This window comes from Peromyscus maniculatus, chromosome 17 (genome assembly GCF_049852395.1).
Source record: "Peromyscus maniculatus bairdii isolate BWxNUB_F1_BW_parent chromosome 17, HU_Pman_BW_mat_3.1, whole genome shotgun sequence".
NCBI classification, from domain to species: Eukaryota; Metazoa; Chordata; class Mammalia; order Rodentia; family Cricetidae; genus Peromyscus; species Peromyscus maniculatus.
Window position 1 is genome coordinate 19169160 of NC_134868.1, and position 25015 is coordinate 19194174.

At 36.5% G+C, this 25015-nt stretch overlaps 1 protein-coding gene across 5 annotated transcripts in view; it reads left to right on the forward strand.

Moving 5' to 3' along the window:
* The window catches only part of Wdr17 (WD repeat domain 17), an 89078-nt gene that overhangs the window by 12560 nt on the left and 51503 nt on the right, over positions 1-25015 (forward strand). For 3 of the 5 annotated variants that reach the window (XM_015998424.3, XM_042262471.2, XM_015998427.3), the window contains exons 2-6: positions 4064-4174; positions 12902-13030; positions 16389-16572; positions 18793-19023; positions 23932-24183. In XM_015998424.3, coding sequence (XP_015853910.1) covers positions 4109-4174; positions 12902-13030; positions 16389-16572; positions 18793-19023; positions 23932-24183 — 862 coding nt within the window. In that variant the 5' untranslated portion in view covers positions 4064-4108. The remainder of the gene's footprint in view (positions 1-4063; positions 4175-12901; positions 13031-16388; positions 16573-18792; positions 19024-23931; positions 24184-25015) is intronic. The other 2 variants (XM_006970915.4, XM_015998418.3) reach the window with 1 other exon arrangement.

Consider the following 25015-nt stretch of genomic DNA (forward strand, 5'->3'; position numbering starts at 1 on the left):
ATTGGTTGATAAATAAAGCTTCACTGGCCTATGGCAAGGCAGCTTAGAGGCAGGTGGGAAATCCAAGCAGAGATACAGATAGAGGAAAGGCAGAGTCAGGGAGAGGCCAGCCTGCTGCCCAAGGAGCAAGATGCCAGCAGACCGGTAACACTACGGCCACATGTCAACATATAGATGAATAGGAATGGGTTAATTTAAGATGAAAGAGCTAGCTAGCAAGAAGTTGAAACCATAGGCCATCCAGTTTGTAAATAATATTAAGCCTCTGAATGACTATTTTATAAGTGGCTACAGGACTGCGGGGGGCTGAGCAGGATCAGAGAAACCTTTCGGCTACAGTACTAGTGACTTTATTTTGGCTCTGAAAAAAAAAAGACCTCAACTAAGGCAACTTATAGAAAGAAGGGTTAATTTGGATTCACAGTTGCAGAGGGTTAGAGCCCATATGATGGGGACAGCATGGCAGCAGGTGCAGGCAAGGCAGCAGCAGCCGAAAGCCAAGAGCTCACATCTCCAGTGGCAAGCAAGAGGCAGAGAGCCAACTAGAAATGGCATCAGTCTTTAAGCTCTCGACTCCCACCTCTAGTGACATACTTCCTGCAACAAAGCCACACCTCCTAAACCTCCCCCAAACAGCACCACTAACTGAGGGACCAAGTACATGAGGTGAGCCTTCACAGGACGTTCTCATCCAAAGAGCTAGGGTAGTGCTTTTGAAAATGTAGCAGTAAATAAGACGTAGCTATTATGTACCTCATAAACAATATTAACAGTAACTGCACCGAGCTTTTAAGGACATAATGCACAGTTGGTGTTTGACATGATTACAAAACATATTTACCAACTCTAGTTTGTGTTCTAACCTCTAAATCTTTTTAGTAAGTTGTTTTAGTTAGCTGCTCTACTAAAAGAAAATGGATTGTAAATCCTATATGTTTGAATCTCATTTCATTCTGAATGCATGCTTTTGTATCCTTTCCAAGTATCAGGAATAGGTACTGTTTATTCATGGGTACCACCACTAGATGGCAGAGTTCCCTGACACTGTGTGCCTACCAAACATTTCATATGTTCTTTACAGTGAAGAATGGGCACAATTTTTTTTTTATTTTTTTGGCTTGAGAGAACTCATACTTTATACCTACCCCTAAAAAATCACCATGGAGTTCTTAATATTAGATATTAATATAAGAAATGAGGAACTTTGACAATATGAGAAGAAGAAAAAACATAAGCTGGGCCTTGAAAAATGAAAGAGCTCATTATTCACAGTAAAGGGTAAGATACTACCCACAGTAAAGAGTAAATACTATCCATATAAGAACATCAGGAAGTAAAGGTCAATAGATATTTATTGTGCTGGTTAGTTTTTGTCAACTTGACACAGGCTAGAGTCACCTGGGAAGTGGGAACCTCAATTGAGGAATTGCCTCCATCAGATTGGCCTGTGGGGCATTTTATTAATTTCTAACAAATGGAGGAGGGCCCACACTACTGTGGACAGTGCCATCCCTAGATGGATGGGCTTGGGCTATGTAAACAAAATAGCTGAGGAACTTTGGGATAGCAGCTGGTGAGCAGCAAAATCCTCTGTGCTCTCTGCTTCACGCCCTGCCCCTGATCTCTGACTTGAGATCCTGCCTTGGCTTTCCTCGGTGATAGATGGTAACCTGTAAACAAAAATGAACCCTTTCTTTTCTGCCTTGCTTTTGGCCATGGTGGTTATCACAGCACCACAGAAGCAAACTCTTCATACATTTGGGAATGGCAACGAAATCAGGGCACTAGTTATTATCCTACTTCAGTCATCTGTATCATACATCGTGAGAGGTTTTGTTAAAAGCGAGGGCGTTAGAGTGGTGGAAAGGGCTTTGTAAAGGTTTGATAAAACTTACTGAACAAATATAATGGGAAGGAAAGATACATTAATGAATGATCAAAGGCAGTTTGCTGGGTTTTGTTGTTGTTTGCTTCTGGTCACTTCCTAGAGTATGATGATAGTGATCCAAATGAGCAATAACAGGAGAAAAATTGTTGGCAATAGAAAGGGAAGCTTCTGGCCAGGTGGTGGTAGTGCATGCCTATAATCCCAGCACTTGGGAGGCAGAGCCAGGAGGATCTCTGTGAGTTCGAGGCCAGCCTAATCTATAGAGCAAGATCCAGGAACCAAAACTACACTGAGAAACTCTGTCTCGAACCCATCCCCCCCCCCAAAAAAAAAAGAAAATGAAAGAAAGAAAAGGAAGCTTCCACTAGAGACACAGGCTAGGTTTGAAGATGTTAATATTGAAATGACCATGTAAAAATCTGAAGTTTCTAGGGTAAATAGGGGGCTTAAAATGAAGTTGATGAGATTTGCATGCTTAAAGTAGGCTCTATACACTGGGAGAGGAATTGGCTCTAGGAAGCAGTCACTAGAATGGGTGGTCCTTGCTAAGATTCAATATCAAATGAAAGTCATAAGGCATGACTTAGTTAAAAAAATTGCAAGTTGCCCAGGTGGTGGTGGTGCACACCTTTAATACCAGCACTTGGGAGGCAGAGGCAGGTGGATCTCTGTGAGTTTGAGGCCAGTCTGGTCTACACAGTGAGTTCCAGGACAGCCAGGGCTACACACAGAGAGACCCTGTCTCTAAAACCAACAACAAAATGCAAGTCAAAATAGTATAAGAAAGAGAGAGGGGAATAAGGAGGGTAAGAAGAAGTCTGAGATTCCACCTCTGAGGTCATCAGAAACAAAATTCTCTGTGTGAAATAAAGAGCCAGGCAGAAGAGCCAAGGTCCAGATTCAGGAAAAACATCAAAATGTAATGACAAGAACAAGCACCTAGAACTTCCTGTCGAAACAAGAATTTATGCTCGTGCTTTTTGGTCTGAAGTTGCATGCAGATATTAGTGAAAATACTTCTAAAGATTAGGAATCACAATAGAGATGAGACTGTTCTCAATTAACTAGTGATGCTGAATTTTCACCCATATGCATCCTTCCACAGCAGAACAAAACCTGCCTTATCCTTTTATGTGAAGGAGAAGGCACTCTAATAGAAACACAAAACACATTCTTTCTCCATGAGTCATAGTTAGGGTTTTCTTGCTGTGAAGAGAACTATGAACGTGGCAACGCTTATAAAGGAAAACATTTAATTGGGGCTGGCTTACAGTTCAAAGGTTTAATCCATTATCATCATGACCAGAAGCATGACAAGATGCAGGCAGACATGGTGCTGGAGAAGGAGTTGAGAGTTCTGCATCTGCATCTGCAGGCAGCAGACAGTGATTGTCACACTAGGCCTGGCTTGACCATTTGAGACCTCAAAGCCCACCCTTAGCGATGCACTTCCTGCAACAAAGCCACACCTACTCCAACAAGGCCACATCTCCTATTAGTGCCACTCTCTATGACCCTGTGGGAGCCATTTTTATTCAAACCACCACACCATATATAATGTAATATATATATATATATATATATATATATATATATATATATATAAACATTATACTATTATAGCTAGTAGTTATTTTTTCCAGAAGCAAGTAAAACTAAACTAGTATTAAATTGTGATTTTCATCACTAACTTATTAGCACTATATTAAGTGATGCACAATCTTTAAAATTTTTATGCAGATATCTGATTTTGTAGTTCACTACCTGCAAAATGATTGATCTCTCAAGTATTGTAATAGAAACAAAGAGAAATAATGACTAGTACATTTTTCTCCCTTTTTGTTATTTTTCTGGAATTTAAGAACCTGTTAACTTTTATAAATCAATTGCTTGTTTCTTAAAACAATTAAATCTGAGGTGTTTCTAGAACATGAAATTAAGGCCTAATATTTGATAGTTTTTTCTGGAACTACACAACATAAAGTTACTTTAGTTTTCATTTTTGAATATAGGTTTGTGTTTTCTGACTTAGCTTACTCTCAACAGCTATGTGCAAGTTATTAAAACTGTTTCAGTCAAAATGTTTGTCTAGTATTAGCTTCTTGTACTGAACATGATTTCACGGGGAGATCCTGGTGAAACTTGTTTGGTTGAAACACATTATTGTTACTTTAGGCGCTGACAGTTCTCCAGCTGACTTGATTAAAGTGCAAACAGTCTATGGCTTGGATGACTTACGTCTCACATTGGTTTGAGCAAGATGATTGGTATGAAGGACTACAAAGAGTAAGATATATTTATGTTGTAATTACGATTTTCTATGGGTTTTTTTGCTTGTTTTTCTTCTTATAGAGCTCTGTTCCATTCCTTATATTTGTGGACATTTTGTAACACAAAATTCTGAGAATATGATAACCATTTAAACAGAAGTAAAGAATATAATTTATAAAGATAGCTATAATTATACATTGACCAAAGGTGCCCTCCCTTTCCAATTTTAGATGATTTTCTTTTTCAGTTCTGACTGGAACCTAGGGTATCCTGCATGCACAGCAGGTGTTCTACCCCTGATCTGTATGCCCAGCCCTCTTTACATTTGTATTTGGAGACAAGATCTCATTAAACTGCCTAGGCTGGCCTTGAACCTGTGGTGCCCCTGCCACGGTCTTGGGCATAGCAAGATAATAGGCCGGAGGCATCATCTCTGTTTAGATAAAATCGCAGTGATATTTTCAGACTGTCTTTAAGATTGAAATATAAAATGATATTTTGCACATGATTCATGTATAAAAATACCAATGATTATAAACCTTTTCTCATAAATAAAAACATTTAATTAAATAGAAGGCAGTTGTATGATACTATTATTAGAGGAAAAACAAACATTCTGAGTACCATATTGTATCTGATAAACTTAAAGAAAATTAAAATGCTTATAATTATGTCTCAAAGGAAGTTAAACTGTTACCATGGCAACTCACTCCGCAGATTATTTTGAAGAAAGTATAACTTAGCACTGTAATAGTAAAAGAAAAAAATTCTTATTTAAAATATACCATGTCAAAGTTTTTAATTTTCCTTTTCCAATGGAGAATTTGTTGATATTTAGAAGACTGTGGATTTTCTTTGCATTAAGCTGTGAACAAAAGAGACAGTGTCTTTGTGGGGTTTGACCACAGTCCTCCTCATTGCTCTTCAAGGGCACATGCTACTGAAGATATGCAGTCATTTTTTTCTTTTTCTTCACTTCCTTGCATTCTGTTCTAATCACACGCATCACAAACGTTTTCTCATTATTTTATTTCTTTTGAATTATAAATGCTCAGGCGTGCCTAGCCTCTTGGTACTTTTTTTTTTTCAGATAGTCTTTTTTTTTTTTCTTTGCGTTGGAACAAGATGATAAATATTCTGGATCCAGTAGCCATCTGCTACTGGAGAAAAACACACATAAAGTAAATTCTAAACCATTCTTCAGAAAAGATGCTGTGACTTAGTAAAGACCTCTCCATCCTGAATTCTTTACTTCAGTAATGGGATAATGCAATCAAAATGATGGGGAAATTTCAGCCTATGAGTTTTAATAGCAAGATTCCAAACTCCACGGAGCAAACACTGTACTACAATGCCAGTACCCTTTATAAGGGTGTGAGTACTAAATATATAACAAATTAGTTTTGAATGTTTCAAAGAAGATTTTCTTTGACAGGCAATCCATATGGTGATAGTATAATTTAGGGTCAAGAAAGGACTGATTTTTAATAAAAATGCTTTTTACTAAAATGTACGTTAAAGTGCCTTGGAGTGTCATATAGAGATTGTGAGGGTTTACAGTCTTTCTCTTTTCAGTCACTAGTATTACTGTGGGCCTTTGTAACTAAACCAAGACATTAAAAGAAGTATTCTTAATCAGAAAAATAGTTAACCCCTAAAATTAGCTATATCACCTTTGTGAGTTTGGGCTCCTTCTTGCTCAAGCTTCACTCGTTTGTATACAGACAGATGAGATGAAAATTTGAATTGTAAATGTAGAAAATGTCACGTAAGTATTGGCTCATATCACCTCTAGACAGCCAGCTTACCTTCCAGATTCTATATATATGTCTCCTACATGATCACCATTTTAAAATGTTAATAAGAAACAAATCAAATTTCTGAGTTAAAAATTACAAACTTAAAACGTTGAGTTTGAAAACTGACATATAAGTGTGAATTTGATATTTATAGCAATATGTTGACACTTGTACTTTAATGTGAGGATGATTTATGACTTAAATATACAAACACACATATAAAAATTTTTACTTTTATAAGTCATTTTTGACTATATTGTAATTCCATATCATTTGTATTTAAATTTTAACTATGCTCATTTCATACTGACCCCACACATTCAAAAGTAAACATTACTGCCTCTAAAAATCTAATATACAAAATGCTTCCATGGCTTGTTTTCTGTTACATTTCATCCACCAACAACGAAAGAGTAAATTTTCCGTAATCTGTGTGTGTGTGTGTGTGTGTGTGCTTGTGCGTGGTTTGTACACGGGTTGAAAGCAAACCTCGAACACAGGTTAACAAAATGAAAATAGTATCCCTGGTGTCGTCAACCACTGACACTGTCATGAGCATGTGGCTCTAACAATGTAAAGGCTTCCTTCCGGAACCCACCACAAGTCTGTATTAGTCACCGAGCTTTCATGCTTAGTTTTTCACCAGTAAAGTGCTTGTGCTATTTCTAGACCAAAGGGATTATTTTCCTCAAATACCAGATGCTTAGAATGTACACGAAACTCTCACCTGGTTCACAAGCCATGGGACAGATGAAGTGAGGAGATTGAGGATTGATTCTGTCTATAAAATGCTCCGCGTCACGGTGAGAAGTTTGTCTTTCTGTGTGACCTTCTACAGCTGATATTTAAAAATCGTGAAGATAGCTCTTACAACATCTCCTATTTTGAATATTTTCTATTTTTAGTAATGGAGAATCACGAATTGTGTAACATTCATGCTGACAACAAAAAATAATAGAGGCTTCTGGGAATTTCATTCCATCTCCTTAGTAACAGATTTACTCTAATAAAATCTATGTAAGTCTTACATCTATTTTATGATCTCATCGAAAAAATATTCTAGAAGTTCCAAATACTCAGATTTATTTGAATACCCAGTGTGGGTTTTCAAATTTAATGGTATTGATTTGCTTATTGATACTTGATTTTTTTTAAATGCTTCATTCAAAATCATGGATTTTTAAGAATAAAAATCTGTAAGCCATTGAATTATGAAAAGCATTAGGAATCTGTCTCCCTACCTGGCCAGTTATTGTAGTATAATCTGGTACTATATCACTATTTTGGAAAATTGAAGTCTATAAAGGCTTGCAACTTCCAGGGAGAATGCTTGAATGTTATATTTCATGAATTCTGATGAGGTTCAATGCTTAGCAAGGTAGCAAATACCTGCCTCCTGATATATATATATATATATATATATATATATATATATATATATATATATATCCAGGTCATGGTACATGCTCAACCAACTCTGAAGCCCAGAAGTTTCTATCTAAAGCTGATCTTTGGCAGATAAGAAAACAAAACAATAAATGGAAACAATAACAAAGCAGAAAGTACTGGGTAAGAGAGAATCTAATTTCCAGAACTATTACATCACACAAGTCAAATGTCAAGTTTTTAAACCAAAAGTATCAAGTCCTACCAAGAGGGGTTATAAGCCTGTAATCCCACTACTTGGGAGGTTGGGGCAGTTGGCTCATAAATTCCAGTCAAAGGCTAGTCTGGGCAACTTAATGAGACCTTGTCTAAAAATAAAACGTAAAGAGAAGGGTTGAGGATAGATGCCACTTAATGGTAGAGTACTTGTCTAGTATGCATGAGGACCTGTGTTCAATCCCCCAAACTGTAATGTAATATATATACATTGGACAAGGACCCTACAATAGCTATTTTAAAGGTGTCCAAAGAAATAAAGGAAGGTGTGGAGATAAAGAAAGTAGTGTGTGGAGACGATGGAAAAGATAAAAACAATCAGAAAAGGAGTGTTAGCACTGAAATATCCAATAACTGAATTAAAGTTTCATTATAACAATTTATAAGACTTTTTGGCAGACAGGAGAAAATATACCTGCAGACATGAAGGCAGGGCAATGGAAACTATTGTCGGGACAAAAAGAATAATACTGAGAGAAGTAACTAAAACTGAAGAACCTAAGAAATAGTAGAGCAGACTAACATGATCTCGTGTTCCAAGAGAAGAAAGGACATGATAGCAAGTACAGTCCCAGATTTGATGAGCGACTCCCATGAACCTTCAAGAATTTCAGCAAAATTCAATTAACATGAATTCTAGTAGTTCAAATTGAGTCAGCATAATCAAACATTTTGTGAGGAAAGACAAGACAGAGAATCTTGAAACCAGTAAGAGAGAAGCACAGTGTCACATACTCTGAGCCCTCTCTAAGATGACCATCAAGATTCTTATCCATTGGAGACCAGAACAATCAGGACAAGAAATTGCTGCAAGGTGTTTGTCGACCAAACTTTCCCATCTAGTCAAACTATCTTTTAAAAGTGATTCTGCAAATAAGTTTAAAAGAATTCATTACTATCTAACTTTCCTGAAGCATATTCAAGGGAATCTTCTTGGCTAAGAAAAAAAGACACTAAAACATTAACACCATAATATATGATATAATGATGATTTCAGTAAAACCGACACATGGGTAAATATAAAAGCTAATGTTATAAGCAATGGGTTGTAATTCTACTATCCAGGTTCTTCAAATTTTAAGAATATAGAGTTTGAACTCCTAGTCTACAAGTAGTATTATCACAACTCTGATATTGACTTAAGAGACTAAACTATTCAAATGAACAAGAAAGAATATCTGTACATGTTCAGTCATGGACCATTTTTGACAGATATATTTCATCCATGCTTGCAAGAACTATGGCTACAGGAAGATACTTGTACTTTAAATATAATATTCTCTAAGCAAAAGATAGAGACTAGCAGTAGATTAGAAATGCTTGTATAGTGTCAACAGTTGATCCATCTGCTTAATTTTTTTTTTTTATTTTACAATACAATTCAGTTCTACATATCAGCCATGGATTCCCTTGTTCTCACCCTCCCACCCCTCTCCTCTTCCCCCCAGCCCACCCCCCATTCCTACCTCCTGCAGGGCAAAGCCTACCCCGAGGACTGAGATCAACCTGGTAGACTCAGTCCAGGCAGGTCCAGTCCCCTCCTCCCAGGCCAAGCCAAGCGACCCTGCATAAGCCCCAGGTTTCAAACAACCAACTCATGCAATGAGCACAGGACCTGGTCCCACTGCCTGGATGCCTCCCAAACAGATTAAGCCAATCAACTGTCTCACCCATTCAGAGGGCCTGATCAAGTTGGGGGCCCCTCAGCCATTGGTTCATAGTTCATGTGTTTCCATTCGTTTGGCTATTTGTCCCTGTGCTTGATCCAACCTTGATCTCAACAATTCTTGCTCATATAAACCATCCTCTTTCTCGCTAATTGGACTCTCGGAGCTCTACCCGGGGCCTATCCGTGGATCTCTGCATCCAGATTCCTCGGTCATTGGATGGGGTTTCTAGCACGACAATTAGGGTGTTTGGCCATCCCATCACCAGAGTAGGTCAGTTAGGGCTGTCTCTCAACCATTGTGGTGCTGGCATAACTGGATATCAACAAGTAGAAGGCTGCAAATAGATCCATATCTATCACCGTGCACAAAACTTAAGTCCAAGTGGATCAAGGACCTCAACATAAATCCAGCTACTCTGAACCTGCTAGAAGAGAAAGTAGGAAGTAGTCTTGAACGCATTGGAATAGGAGATCACTTCCTAAATATAACACCAGTAACACAGACACCGAGAAAAATAATCAATCAATGGGACCTCTTGAAACTGAGAAGCTTTTGTAGAGCAAAGGATACGGTCAACAAGGCAAAGCGACAGCCTACAGAATGGGAAAAGGTCTTCACCAACCCGACATCTGACAGAGGACTGATATCCAGAATATATAAGGAACTCAAGAAATTAGACATCAAAATGCCCAACAGTCCAATTAAGAAATGGGCTATAGAACTAAACAGAGAACTCTCAACATCTGCTTAAATTTGAAGACACAAATTTCATAGATGTGAAAAAAGTGATTTTTTTCATTCACACAGTAACTAGAGGAAAGCATCCTGACTATTTTAATATCAGATACTACTGTCAGTAATCCCATAAAACTTAGAAGAGACAAAGAAGAATATTGTGAATAAAAATCCAATGCATGATAAACATTATACCCTTCCCAAGAGGCCATGATAACATGTGAAGCAAAGCCTGAATGAAAGGGACACACAGTGACTTCACCAAGAATAGTTACAGAATTAAATACTCTTTCAGTATTAAACAGGTGTATTGTGTCAACCAAAACAAAGTCAAAGAAATGGAGTACTGTGAATATAAGTCTAATTAGACCAATAACATGCATACAGAACCTCTCACTTAGCAACTGCATACACATTCTTCTGAATGAAGACATTTTCCAGGATTGATATACTAGACAACAAATAAGATCTCAATAGATCTTAAAAAAAAATGACTATCATACAATCAGACTGAAACACAATTAGAATTTGTAACAGGAAGGAAACAGTAAAATTTTCTAATCTGTGTGTAAGAGGGCAAAAACTCTCTTATAAAAGCAATACACGAAAATCAGAAATTATCATATTATATAAGAAGTATTTAAACAAGAAGATAAAGACACAATATACCCAGACATTGGATACAATGACTGTTGCACCAGAATGGGATATTAACCAACAAGGAAGTTCTTAAATCACAATCTAATTTTGTATCTTAATGGAATGAGAAAATGAGTAAATTATATTCAATCAAATTATACTATAAAATGAAATGGAGACTAGAAAGGCAATAGAGATAAATCAATGAAATAAAAATTATTCCTTGAAAAGATGAATACAATTGACAAATGTAACCAGATGGAGTAAGAATACAAGAGAGCAGCCACAGATTATTAACATCATAAGTGTCGGGATATTCTACAAAAACTAAAATTATTATAAACAATGACAAAGGTAAGTGCACCCAAACAAATTGGATTAACTAGATGAGCTGAAAATTTCATAGAAATAAAAAAAAACAGCCAGCACTACACCATGAAGAAACACAAATTATAAGTAATCCCATAATTAATAAGGAGGTTGGATCAATAATCAAAAACTTCCCGACAAGCAGGTGTAGTAGCTAACTCTGATTACCCACCCACCCCCAACACACACAGAGAAGCTGAGGCATGAAAATTGCTGCAAGTTCAAGATCTGGACAACATTTCCAATTACCATAGCTTCAAAATTATACAATAATCAATACCAACTTAACCACAGATGTAAAATACTTTTCTACTAAAATAACATAACAATGTTAAAAGAAATCAAAGACATAAATAGAAACAGCTCATGTGGTTAAGATGACAGTGTAGGGTTTAAATTCAGTGTATTCTCTACCAAAGTCTAACTGATGCTTTTGCAGAAATTAAAAAAAATTCTTAACATTTATGTGGAATTACAAGGGAATCATACATAGAAAAATTAAAAGTCATGAAATAAAATCATAGGGGAAAATTCTCAATACTGAGTAGGCCATTGCTTTCTTGTGAATTACACAAGTTAACAGGCATTCAAAGAAAAAGGTAAGCAAAGAGAATTTCATAAAAATAAGTTTTGTGCATTAGAGGACATATCAAAATGTAGTTGTAAGAAGCTGCCACGTGAGGTTCTTGCTGGATTCCAATTCATAGTCATACCTGGAGTAGAGCAGGTCTTCAGTTCATACTCTCTGCTTTCTGTCTTGGGTACCTTTTGCTGTGTGGCAGTTTTTCCATTGCAGGAGGTTGTATAGGTGGTTAGTGTTAACTGTCCACTTGACAGGTTCTAAAATCAACTGGGAGATGGGCCTTGGGGCATGCCTGTGTGTGTAGGGGGGGTGTCCTTGATTAAGTCAGTTGATGTGGGAAGACCCATCTTAATTCCGTGGCTGATATGTAAAATTAAATTAATTATAAAACTTAAAAAAACAAAATGCTTAAAACAAAACAAACAAACAAAAAATTATGGGTGGTACCTGAGCTCTATATGTGGAGAGAATCAAGTTGGACAGTGGCATGCTTATGTTCATTGTTCTCTGTCCATGATTATGGATGTGATATGACAAGCCCCCTAAGCTCCTGCCTCTGTAACTCCCATGCAACCATGGACTCTACCCTGAAACTGTAAGCTAAAATAATCTCTTCTTTACTTAAGTTGCTTTTCTTGGGTTACTTTATGACAACAACAGAAAAGAAACAAAAATGGTTGTTTATTTAAACACCTACTCCGCTGTCACATAACCAGTAACATCCAAATATAGTTTCTAGATTTCTTTTGTCCCCTCCTAAAACTGTGGATGTTATTATCCCAGCTCGTGTATCTGTCTTATGTACTCCAAATGTTCTCTCCTCCCAAGGATAAAGATCAATGTTAAAAACATTAGGTCACGGTTGTCCCGAAATTCACACATAGTATTTCAAATTTGAATTCGCTACCTTGAATGAATTGCCAATATTTGAAAATTGGTATATGTCACAGAAACATCTGGGTGTTTCTGTTTGGAATGTAAATGAACTTTGACTTGCCCTCTACTCTCCATTAGCCCCGACAGGCTTCCTGCCAAGGTCCATGACTTATGGCAGTCATCATTTTATGATCTTCTCCTTTTCTAACGCAAATTGCCTGCTTTGAAGTCTATTTGGTATTTTCAACTATTTTTGTCTGAAAATATTAAGTTGAGATTAATACTACCGGTAATATACTTTCAGTGCATAAAGGCAAGTATTGGGGAAGATAAAATTAGGAAGTTGATCAAATGGTTCACAGTATCAAGTCATGAAAATGATTGACATTTGTTCAAATTTGCTTTTAAGGCAACCATGTCCCAGGTCAGACAAGTGGGACTGCTGGCTGCTGGGTGTCAGCCATGGAACAAAGATGTGTGTGCTGCCAACGGAGACCGGTTTGCATACTGCGCAACTCTGGCCATCTATATATACCAGGTCGAACAGCATGGGTTATTTCAATTTATGATTCTAGTGCATACAATTACTATTTAATTCATGTTTACATTAGCTCTATGTAGTATGAGGAATTATAATTTAAATGATATTTGTATTTTCCCTTTGAATATTTATATTAGCAGGGTAAATTATACCACTAAACAATAACATTAATCTTAATTAAGTGTAAGGTTTTAAATGTCATCTAAAGTGCTTTGAAAATTATGGTACATGAAGAGAAAATGTTAAAATCTACTTTTAGGGGCTGAAGGAATGACTCACTGGTTAAGAACACTTACTGCTCTGCCAGAGGATCCAAGTTTATTCTCCAGAGCCCACATCAGACAGCTAACAACTGACTGTAACTCCTGATTCAGGAGATCTGATGCCCTTTTCTGATCTCCCTAGGCACTGTGTTCATATACCCACACCCAGACACACACACACACACACACACACACACACACACACACACACATAAATTTAAAAAATAATAAAATTCTTTTCAGAGACTGTTTATTAAATAGTTCCTGGTACCAGTGCACACTAACTATATAGCTAAAGTGAAATAATCTATCACATTCTAGATATAGCAATAATTTGTTATCATATTTTTCTGTGTTATTAGGTGGTATTTTTTTCTACCTGGCATTAGAATTTGGTATAACTGTTCAATTACAATGAAGAAAATATGTTAGACTAAATTATTCAAATAGTTTATGACCCCTATCAACGTAAGAGGTCTCATAATACTCGTTTTTATGTGGTTGCTGGGAATTGAATTCAGGACCTCTGGAAGAACAGTCAGTGCTCTTAACCTCTGAGCCATCTCTCCAGCCTTGTTTTTAAAATAATTTATTTGCTTGTATTTTGTGTACATTGGTATTTTGCCCACATGTATATCTACCTGTGTGAGGGTGCCAGATCCCCTGGAACTGGAGTTACAGACAGTTATGAGCTGCCATGTGGGTTCTGGGAATTGAACCCAGGTCCTCTGGAAGAGCAGCCAGTGCTCTTAACCACTGAGCCATCCCTCCAGCCCCTCTTATAATAGGAATTTTTAATAAATTAACATTCTACACTGTGCTAGTTAAGTCAGTGACGATTACTGGTGTACAACATTGCTTATTCATATATCTTAGTATATAAATATTTCTGCTGAACCTCTATATAGAGCATATTTGTTTGTTGGACTCATTGGGGACATTCACAGTATTGCTACAGATAGTTTACATTGCTACCAATTTTTAAATTTAAAAATGTAATAGCTACACAAAATAAACAATTATGCAAAGAGGACAACTTACAATTGCCAGATGTAAACATTCATGTTATCAAAGTTGTCCAAGAAAAGCTATAATTAAGGAAAGAGAAAAACTTAGGGAAATGAAGTATTTGGAAATGACTAGGCCATTACTCAAAATTTTATATACCAAGATATTCACTGTAGCTTTATTAGTAAGGCAAAAAGGAAAAGTTCTTGAAGTGCTAAGCAGTAGCATAGTGTTATTCCAGTGTTTCCTGAATCCTGACATTAGAAACGCAACTCTGACCAAATGAGGCGGATCCTCTGTAATAGACCCTGTGCTCTCCCTAAGTGTGTGAGCCTGAGGAGTCCTACCTAATAAGAAAGCAATTCAGGAAGTGGCACACGGAATAGGAAGCATACAACAGGACAGAGTCTTACAGGCTAGGTTTTTTGTTTTGTTTTCTTTTGTTTTTGTGCCAGGGTGGGGAGTGGGGTGGGGTGGGGTGGCATTGTGAATTTAAGGTCTGAAAACATGTTTCTGAGGAGTGGTTTTTGAACTCATATTCTGGGCTGGTGAATGAATAATAATGAGAAAATCAGTGAGGAAAGCATTAGAGGCCAAGGGAACAAGAAGACAGAAGCTTGATCATGTAGGAAACTACATTCTATGTTAGCAAGTAGTGCCTTAATTAAGGTACAAGACATAATAAATTAAAGTGATAAAACAGTGAAAAATTAACTCCAGCAGTAATAATTAATGGAGGCACTTATACAGACAAACACAAAAAACCCAATGATGTGTAGGATCTATTACACCATTAATAGTTTAAAAATGAATAACTGAACCATTTCCGAGAGAGAAAGAGGGAGAGAGAGAATCTAGAGGCCAAGCGAGCTGCGGCCCAAATGGCAATTATCTAGGAAAGAAGCTGGGGGAGGGGAGTGAGGCTCCTGGGCTGCTGAAGTTTAGGGTGGGGGCAGGGTGAGAAGGGCCCCGTGGAGCCTGGACTCTTCAACAGGGACTGCTAGAGGACAACCCGACACTTTGGTATGCTAATAGGCACCACGGAGTGAGTTAGCCATTTGTCAGGAGTTTCTTTGGGACCCAACAGTCACATTCAGAGAAAGGGAGCCGCTGTTGACCCCACCAGGTTCCAGTGCATTATCCTAATCCAGAGCTCCTACAGATAGTCCTGGTTAAAGTAAATAGGACACGGACACACACACACACACACACACACACACACACACACACACTCAAAACCATGCATCTAGAGGACCTTAGGGAGGAGGTGGAGTTGAGTTGATAGGTTGGGGTGGGGGGGGAGAGTAAGAGAGTGTAGTGGGAGACAATAACCAGAATGCATTAACACATGCCTAAGACAGTCAGGGAAATGCTTTTTTTCTTTTTCTTTTTTTGGGTTTGCTTTTTAGGTTTTTGTTTTTTGTTTTTGTTTTTCGAGACAGGGTTTCTCTGTGTAGTTTTGGTGCCTGTCTTGGATCTTGCTCTATAGACCAGGCTGGCCTCGAACTCACAGAGATCTGGAGTTAAAGGGGTGTGCCACAGCCACCCTGTGGGAAATGCATTTTAAGAAAAGAAACACCTTTAATATTTTGGAGAATTGCTTTTGAGCATCACTGAAAACTTCTAAAAGTTGTTATAAACAGATAAGTGTTTTCTTTTTAAATAACTTTAAAATAAACTTAAAAGCCTATTCATGTTTTTCTGTTAAAGAACAGTTGATTTATTTAACCTAATTTTTATTCAAACATCTGAAATGTTTTAAAAGATTCTAAATCAAAGGGGTTTTTATATTTCATAAAATATATTGATGAAAATGTAATAAAATTATACAATATACATGTTTATAATGTAAACATTTTACTACTTCTAATATAAAATCTTTGCTTTCTCAGTTTTTTTTCAAACGGTTTCTTTAAGCTTACTGAATTCAGTTGAATGAAAACCAAGGCATGAATTGAATTCATATTTATTTTTATGCAAACCAGTATTTCTTTGCATAGTTTCTGTTTTGTATAGTATGATTTCTAATCGGGAATGTACTATTTAAAAAGGAGAATTGAACGGCTTGACGTGCTTCATTTTAGTTGGATCACCGTTATAATGAATTCAAACTTCATGCAATTATGTCGGAACATAAAAAGACAATCACGGCAATCTCTTGGTGTCCACATAACCCTGACCTGTTTGCAAGTGGCAGTACTGACAACTTAGTGATCATTTGGAATGTTGCAGAGCAAAAAGTCATTGCTAAACTCGACAACATCAAAGGTATACTTATAAAGTTTATTTTACCAAGTAAACTATCTTTACTTCAATTTGTTTAATTAGTTCAGATTTTAAAACAGTATTCAAAATTTTTAGTAGTAACATGTCTAAGAAATGCATTTCATGCCGTGGCAGGTGCATGGGTACAAAACTGAAATAGAATTTCCCAAAATAAATCTCCGAAGAGGATGTTATTAACTAAGAATGTAGCCAATTACAAATAATTAAATCAATGTGAAAATTTAGTATGAAAATTTCCAGAATAAATATTCAAACAAAACTAGGAAATATTAATTAGGTAAGTTGCCTGTTCATTGGGGTATTCCAATCTTTGACACATATGGATGATAATATGCAGATAATGTGCATCTACATGATGTACTGCTGAGCATGTTTTGTGACCTTATTTGTGCTTTCATAGAGATGAAAACTTGTTTCAACAAACAGATCTTTGGGAATTGGATAATCACAATCCTATTTTACTCAACATTGGGCTTTAATTTTACCTATATTGATGATATAATTAAATAACCATTTTATGTTCAATATCATAGTTCACTTTATTTTTCAGTACCAATGATAATTCGATGATTATTTATAGTGTGTGTGGTGTTTCTAGATAGAATGTCAATATTCAGTTTCTTTTAAAAGTATTAAACTTTTAAACTATTGCACTAGTTTAATTTTGTTCAAATTTTCTTTATTATACTCTAACGTGTACTTGCAAAATTGGCAGTTCATATGCATTTATCCCTTTGTTTTCTGTAGCAATACAGCCTTTTTAAATTTTTAGCCATATTTAACACATTTAGTATATTGCCTTTTCAATTTATGCCATTAAAAATGTTTTTAAAAGTTCAGTGAAAGGAACTGATTTTGTTATTCAAATGTTGTTTTAAGGTATTTTCCAAATTATAGGAATTTGAAATGCAAATAGTGGATTTTACTTCTAAATTCATGTAATCTGTTTTTTTATCACTTTGAATAACCAGTAATTAGGTAGTGAGCAGAGTTCGCTCCAACCTCTGAGAAAGATATTTATAAAGCCAGTTGTTTAGCGAACATCTATTAATATAGTTGACAGTTTTTCTTTGAGTTTTTAGTGTATCACTGAGGAAAAAAATCCATTGTGACATAAAAACAGCCATTTGTGGCCTTAGTCAGGAGTTTTCATGTATCTCCATATTTTCTGATGATCACTGTTAATCAAAAGTCCTATTCTAGTATTGTTTACAGTAATAATAATACATATACCCAATACTTTCTATTTTTGTAAATGATCTTATAGAACATAGAAAACTACTTGCAATTAATTTTATATTTTATGGTAAAAAATTAAAGGTTTGTGACGCATTGTTCTCATAAAGTCACAACTTTATGAGAACAATAACACAGAATCTGTATTAGCCTATGTTTGAAAATAACAATTTCAATGAACTTTGGAAGTACTATTATTATTATTATCTTTCTTTGTCAATCATCATCATCATTATTATTATTATTATCATCTGTCTTTGTCAAGGAGTCATAATAGAACCTTATGTGAATCTAACGTATTTGTGCGGGGAGACTGCTTTAGTTCATTAGCCATAGTTCCCTGTGTCTCTGGATATATACTTAAAAGGACTTCTTCACTGACATTTGTAGAAAACTTAAATGATTGTAGTAATAGTGTGGATACATTTTAATTTAATTTTTTGCTGTGAAAATTGTCAAAGACTTATTGATAACTCCTCCAGGTTATTTTATTTCTAAATACTTTCCCAATTTGAAAGCTTTAATACTTTATCTAGAAATGTTTAACAATTGTTATTTTTTACAATATTTTAACTTGCACATACAGTTTTGGACCTGGATGTTTTTCATTTCTATTTTCTTTTCTTCCCTAGTAAATTAGTCTATCTAGTGGAAAATGAGTGTTAGATTCACCCAATTATTAAATGTTAAAGTTGTCAGCAGCTCTACACAGTAACATATTAAGTAACCCTATATATTTCATATATAAAATACGCTGGATTAAATGAATTGGTATTCTCTAAGTATATTCCCCATAGTTTTAAAGATTATCTTGTAAGTACAGTTCCCAATTAAGAAGTTGATTGTTTTTAAAATAATGAAATAATCCTTATATTTCCATTTCTATAAGTGCACAATGCAAACAATAGTTGTATGAATCTTATGCACATCTTTCTGTTGTGTGTGTTTGCATTTAATTTCTTCCAGGGACACCTGCCTGTCTCGGCTGGTGCTGGAACACAGATGATGCTGTGGCCTTTGTTTCCCAGAAAGGTCCTCTGCTCATTTGGACCATCTCGGGACCAAAGAGTGGAGTGTCCGTACACAAAGAAGCTCATAGTTTTGTGTCCGATATCTGTATATTTAGATGGCACACCCAAAAGAAGGGAAAAGTCGCATTTGGTCATATCGATGGAAGCATATCAATTTTTCAGCCTGGTAAGTATTTAATTATCTTGATCTCATCTGTTTTTCTTAGCAAATATAATTCTTATTCACATGCCTTTATTAGTCTGAGAATAAACAACTTAAAAAAAGGGAAAGTTTATTTTGGCTCAGTTTGGCTCACAATGTGGGAGGTTCCTGTCTCTGATCCATCATCCTCATTGTGTTGAGCCTGTGTGAGCATACTACCAGTTACAACATACAACAGGAAAATCTTATTAATCACATGTTGAGTGTGAAAAAGAGGAGAGGAAGGGAAGTTAATCCCATTATTCCCTTCAAAGGCATGTTCCTAGTGACCTAAATCCTTCAGTAAACCAGCTTTTTAAAAATATTTTTCTTAGCCAGGAAAGGCACAAAACTACACAGAGAAACCCTGCCTCAGAAATAAATAAATAAATAAATAAATAAATGAATGAATGAATGAATGAATGAATCAATCAATCAATCAATCAATCAATAAATAAATAAATAAATAAATAAATAATTTTATTGTTGAGCCAGAACCTGATTTTTTTGTTTGTTTGTTTGTTTTTAGGGACAGGGTTTCTCTGTGTAGTTTTGGAGCCTGTCCTGGATCTTGCTCAGTAGACCAGGTTGACCTCGAACTCACAGAGATCTACCTGGCTCTGCCTCCCAAGTGCTGGGATTAAAGGCGTGTACTACTACCGCCCCACCAGAACCTGATTTTTCAAGGCGCCATCTATGACCTCCCACTCCCTGTCACCAGCACCACAAGCTGTGGACCAAACCTTCTACACATGAGCCCGTGGGGGGCTCTCCAGACTCCAAATTAGAGCAGTGCTGAAAGTCCAATTGCCCAGAATGTTAGGATTATCCAGATTGTGCTGAGTCCTAATGTTCATTTGAAGCAAATTTTACTGAAAGGCATGAAATTCCCCTTCTATCTTCTGTGCGGAACTTTCTTTTAATCAACTCCAGTCAATCGTTTGTCTTTGTTTGGAATTTTCAGATCAGTCTTTTATATCTGCATATTTACGGAAAATAAGTCAAATGAACAAGAATTTTCATTGGAGGTATAACAGTTTTCTAATACTCTCCACAGATGATTTACCTATTGATAGAGATACTGCAATACCACCGTTCTTTATCAAAGATATCACCCCTTACAGAGAAAGGGACAGTGAAGCTTTGAACGCCTGGTTACTTAACTGGACTGACTAGGCCTGTTATGAATTATTGTCAGGTTTATATTCACTTTAAAATTTAGGTGATAATAAAACATAATTTTATTATTTTGTTATTGCTCTTTCAAGAATGAAATAATTAAAAATACCTTATGTTTAACTTTTCTAACATTAATAAAAAAATTAAAATTGATTGGGGAAAGTTTTCTTTATGAGTATAAATTTTATTTGTTGCTTTTATCGTTTTCCCCTTATGGCCACAGTGAATTGTGTAAACTTCCATGATTTCTTTACTCTTCTCTTTAACCATCGGATCTCAAAATCCAAAATTTAACAGTTATATGCTATATCACCTTCAATTTTTCAACACCAACTTTCCCTGGCTACTTGTTTTTGTTTTTAATGTAGAAGCTGCTACACTTCTATCACAAGATTTTCTTCCTGTCTGATAGGCCAAGAAACTCAATTTTATAAATGAAATATAACATCAGTGTAGCCGGAAGGTTTCTCTGGTCTCTCCCAGCCCCAAGGTCCCACAGCCGCTTATAAAATAATCATTCAGAGGCTTAATATTAATTACCAATTGTACGGCCTATGGCAGGCTTCTTGCTAGCTGGCTCTTATAACTTGACCCATTTCTATTAATCTATAAGTTGCCATGTGGCTGTGGCTTACCAGTACTTTCACATCTTGCTTCTCCTGGCAGTGCTGGTGTCTCTCTCCCCTCTCTTTTCTTCTTCCTGTCTCTCTCTCCAGTATCCTGCCTAGCTATAACCTGCCCTGCCATAGGCCACACAGCCTTATTTATCAACCAATCAAAGCAACACATATTCACAGCATACAGAAAGACATCCCACAGCACATCAGTAGCACATATCAATGAAAATATCAGCTATATTCTTCTGATGACTGGCCACAAAACTTTATGGATTCATTTTTTTTCTATTCCTTACAATAAAAACACAAGGATCCCAAAAAAGATGTGATGAATGTAATCCATTATCATTTAAAACAGCATGATTCAGGCATATCCAACTCAAGCCTGTGAATTTTGTAAATGGTAATGTCTTTTTGAAATGCACGAAGCTTGGACACACCTGACAGCATTCACAGTTCAAATTCTCCCATTTTGTTTCCATGGTTTCATTTTTTTTACATACTAAGATACTTTTGAAAGAAAACAAAATTAACTGGCACAAATATCCACATTTCTTAAGAAATAGTATTTGGCTAATAAGTTCTTTTTTTAAATAACTCTTTCAATTTTATGACTGTTATGCACATCACTTTCTATCACACCAAATAGGCAGTTAAGAAGTACTTATTTGGATAAATAAAATGTAATTTTTTTCTTTGTGCGTGTATGTGGGGAGTGTGTGCATATGTCTGTATGTGTGTAGGAGTGTGTGTGTGTGTGTGTGTGGTATGTTCAAGTCCCCATCTGTACATGAAGGATAAAGGACAAAATCAGATATCTTCCTCAATTTCCCCACCACCTTATTTGGAGACAGAGTCTCTCACTGAACGATGTGGTCACTATTGGCCAGTCTAGCCCTGCCCTGCCCAACTTTAACTCTAGGTGCTAGGGATCCAAACTCTGGTCCTATGCTCACATAGCAAACACTTTACTGCCTAAGGCCATCTCTCCAGCATTAAACCTGTTTTTATTTTAATATACAAAGTAGATAAAGCCAAATGAATAAAATCACACATCCATTTTCTGTGAGTATATAAGTAAAATTCTGAGTAAAATACTACCTATTTAAGATAAGCAGTGTATTTTAAAAATAACATGGTTTTGTGAGCTTAATCAAAGCTGAAATAATAAGATATTAAATTCACTTTGTAAGTAAATAGTTGATGTAACTAAGGGATATTAACTTGTTTTTACTTTTGTGTTCTGATTTGTTGAAGAGAACATATAATTATGAGACTGAAACAAGAGTGATTGTATAGTTTTTTGTTTTGTTTTTGATGTGTGTGTTCCGGGGGGGGGGGGGGGGGGGCGAGCGCATGTATGAGTGTGTGTGTGAGTGCGTGCGTGCGTGCGTGCGTGCGTGTGTGTGTGTGTGTGTGTGTGTGTGTGTGTGTGTACATTTGCAGATACACATTTGTGTGCAGGTGCATGTGCACATGTGTCTGTGTGGAGGCCAGAGAAGAGTTTCAGGCATCATTCCTCAATAACACCATGTTCTTAACTTTTGAGACAGTCTGTCACATTGGCCTGGACCTTGCTCATAGAGCTATGCTGTGGGATGTCTTTCTGTAGGCTGTGAATATGTGTTGCCCCCATTGGCTAATAAATAAAGCAGCATTGGCCCATGGCAGGGTAGGATGGAGCCAGATGTGAAATCCAAGAGAGATAGTGAGAGGAGAAAGGAGAGTAAGGGGAGACGCCAAACCACCACCCCAGGAGTAACATGTAATGGGACACAGGTAAAGCCACAGAATATGTGGCGATACATAGATTAGTAGTTATGGGTTGAGTTAAGTTATAAGAGCTAGCTAGTAAGAAGCCTCAGCCATAAGCCATATAATTTGCAATTAATATTAAGCCTCCAAGTGATTATTTTATAAGAGGCTGCAGGACAGGTGGGGCGGGGGAGGTGGGGCATGGGGAGTTTGAGGGGGTAGACAGACATGAGATGTCAGGCCGGGTGGGATCGGAGAAACTTAAGGCTACAGAGCTAGAATAATGGCTGATCAGCAAGCTCCAGGAATCTGCTTGTCTCCAATTCCAGAATGCTAGGACTATAACCATGTACGTTCATGCCCATCATTTTTATCTGGCTCTGGGGATTGGATGCAGATCCTTATACTTTCAAGGCAAGCACTGAGCTGTCTTCCTGCACTCCATAATCATGTACTTTTAAACAAGCACATCCTCTAAAATTTATAATTCTTCAGACTACAAAGCATTTCTTTCCTATTTACATTGTCTATGTTTAATTGCCTCATTGGCTATCTTTTGGGAATAAGGGGACTCCAGAGGAGTTCTCATATGGTTCCTCAGCAACACGTCTTTTCCCAATACCAGCTATATATTTAATTTACAAAAGTTAAGATGATTTCTGATAATTCTTTGTATTTTTAATTTCACTTACTTATTTATTCTGGATTTCTTGTTTTAATTCTCTGGTTTGAATTTTGACAACTGATGATGAATGAGAAAGGAATTACTGTAAATACTGGTAATGCTATTTATGACACATCCTTACTGTGATAAGCTCTTTAATGAACTACTCATGTAATGTTGTCAAAATCTCTGTGAACAAATCTTGAGTCCTCCATTATAAAACCAGAGACGCTTAGGCATCAAAGACTGTGGCTTGTTCAGGAGAGCAAAGCTAGTTAGTGTAGAACCTGAGTGTGGATCTAGGCAACCAACTCCGAAGTTACTGTTTTTACTTATGAAAAACATTTTACTGATATTCTCTACTACTTCCCTGTCCCTGTCTTCATGAGAAAGTAAAACTTTATTTTTCTTATGAGGCAAGCAAATCTTTTTCTTCTAGATTTTTCGTACTAAATATGAGGAATACTTCAAGCACTCAAGAGTATCCAAATAAAGCAGTTAACCCTGACTGGCATCATCGGGGCTAACCGTTCTCCCATGCACATGTCAGCCAGGCCTTCCATATAGGGAAGCCAGATCATGCTCTCAGGCGTCTCACAGACTGGGAACATACAGTACAGACCATGAATGAAACACTGATCTCTGATGCTCTTTGAAACAAGTTCCTTTTTATGATAGGTAGTAAACATCAGAAGCACGTTCTGAGACCTGAGTCTCTTGAAGGAACAGATGAAGAGGATCCAGTGACAGCCCTGGAGTGGGACCCCCTATCCACTGACTATCTTCTGGTGGCTAATTTGCATTATGGAATTCGCCTGCTGGATTCTGAATCACTGTATTGCATCACAACGTTTACTTTTCCCAGTGCAGCAGTGTCTGTGCAGTGCTTAGCCTGGGTTCCCAGTGCTCCAGGCATGTTCATAACTGGAGGTAAATGTATCCGTATTCCTGAAAGCTTCAAGTCCATGAATGTTCATGAACTGAATTAGATCAATTGTGTTTTATTAGTTGATTTCATAAAAATCGTTAATTAACATCACAAATATTTAATATAGTAAGTGTCTAATTTATAGTACATCACTGGCATGATGAAAGTGAAATTAAGGCATCATACTTCCTGCATGTAGAAATCCACTGTGATATATTATATATATGCACATGTACCTGTGTTTATATGTGCATAAACAGCAAACAGTTGGATTCCAGGTGTGGATAGAGGACATCGAAGGCATTGGAAAATAATCAAATTTCCTGTTAGGAGCCTGATTAACCTCACTAATTTTAACCGATCATCACCAGATATGCTAAGATAGCTAAGTATCTTCAATCAAATTTAGAAATGAAAGTAGTATATAGTCCCTGTCTGAGAGAAGCTGTCACGGTACCTCATGAAATCTGAGAAGATGGAAGAGTTTAGGAGTAGCAACAGCAAGTAATATCCAACTTTTACTGTTTACTAAGGCTCAGAGAAAGAGAAAGAAGTGGGGAGAGAGGGAGAGAGAGGGGACAGAGAGAAGACAGTCAACCATTCCATGAGACTTACATTTATTCCATGTACATTTATATACATGTACTTGGCATAAAATAATATTATTTTTCACCTCAAAAGTTTGAGGGATTCTCTACTTGTTTTACTTTTGCAGTTTTAATTTAAATAAAAATAGATGGAGTCCTAGTTTATATATCTTAGTAAACTTTAAATAAGTTTATGGGATTTTATGAATAATAGGTAAGAAAAAAATATATATTTATTAGTAGTAAG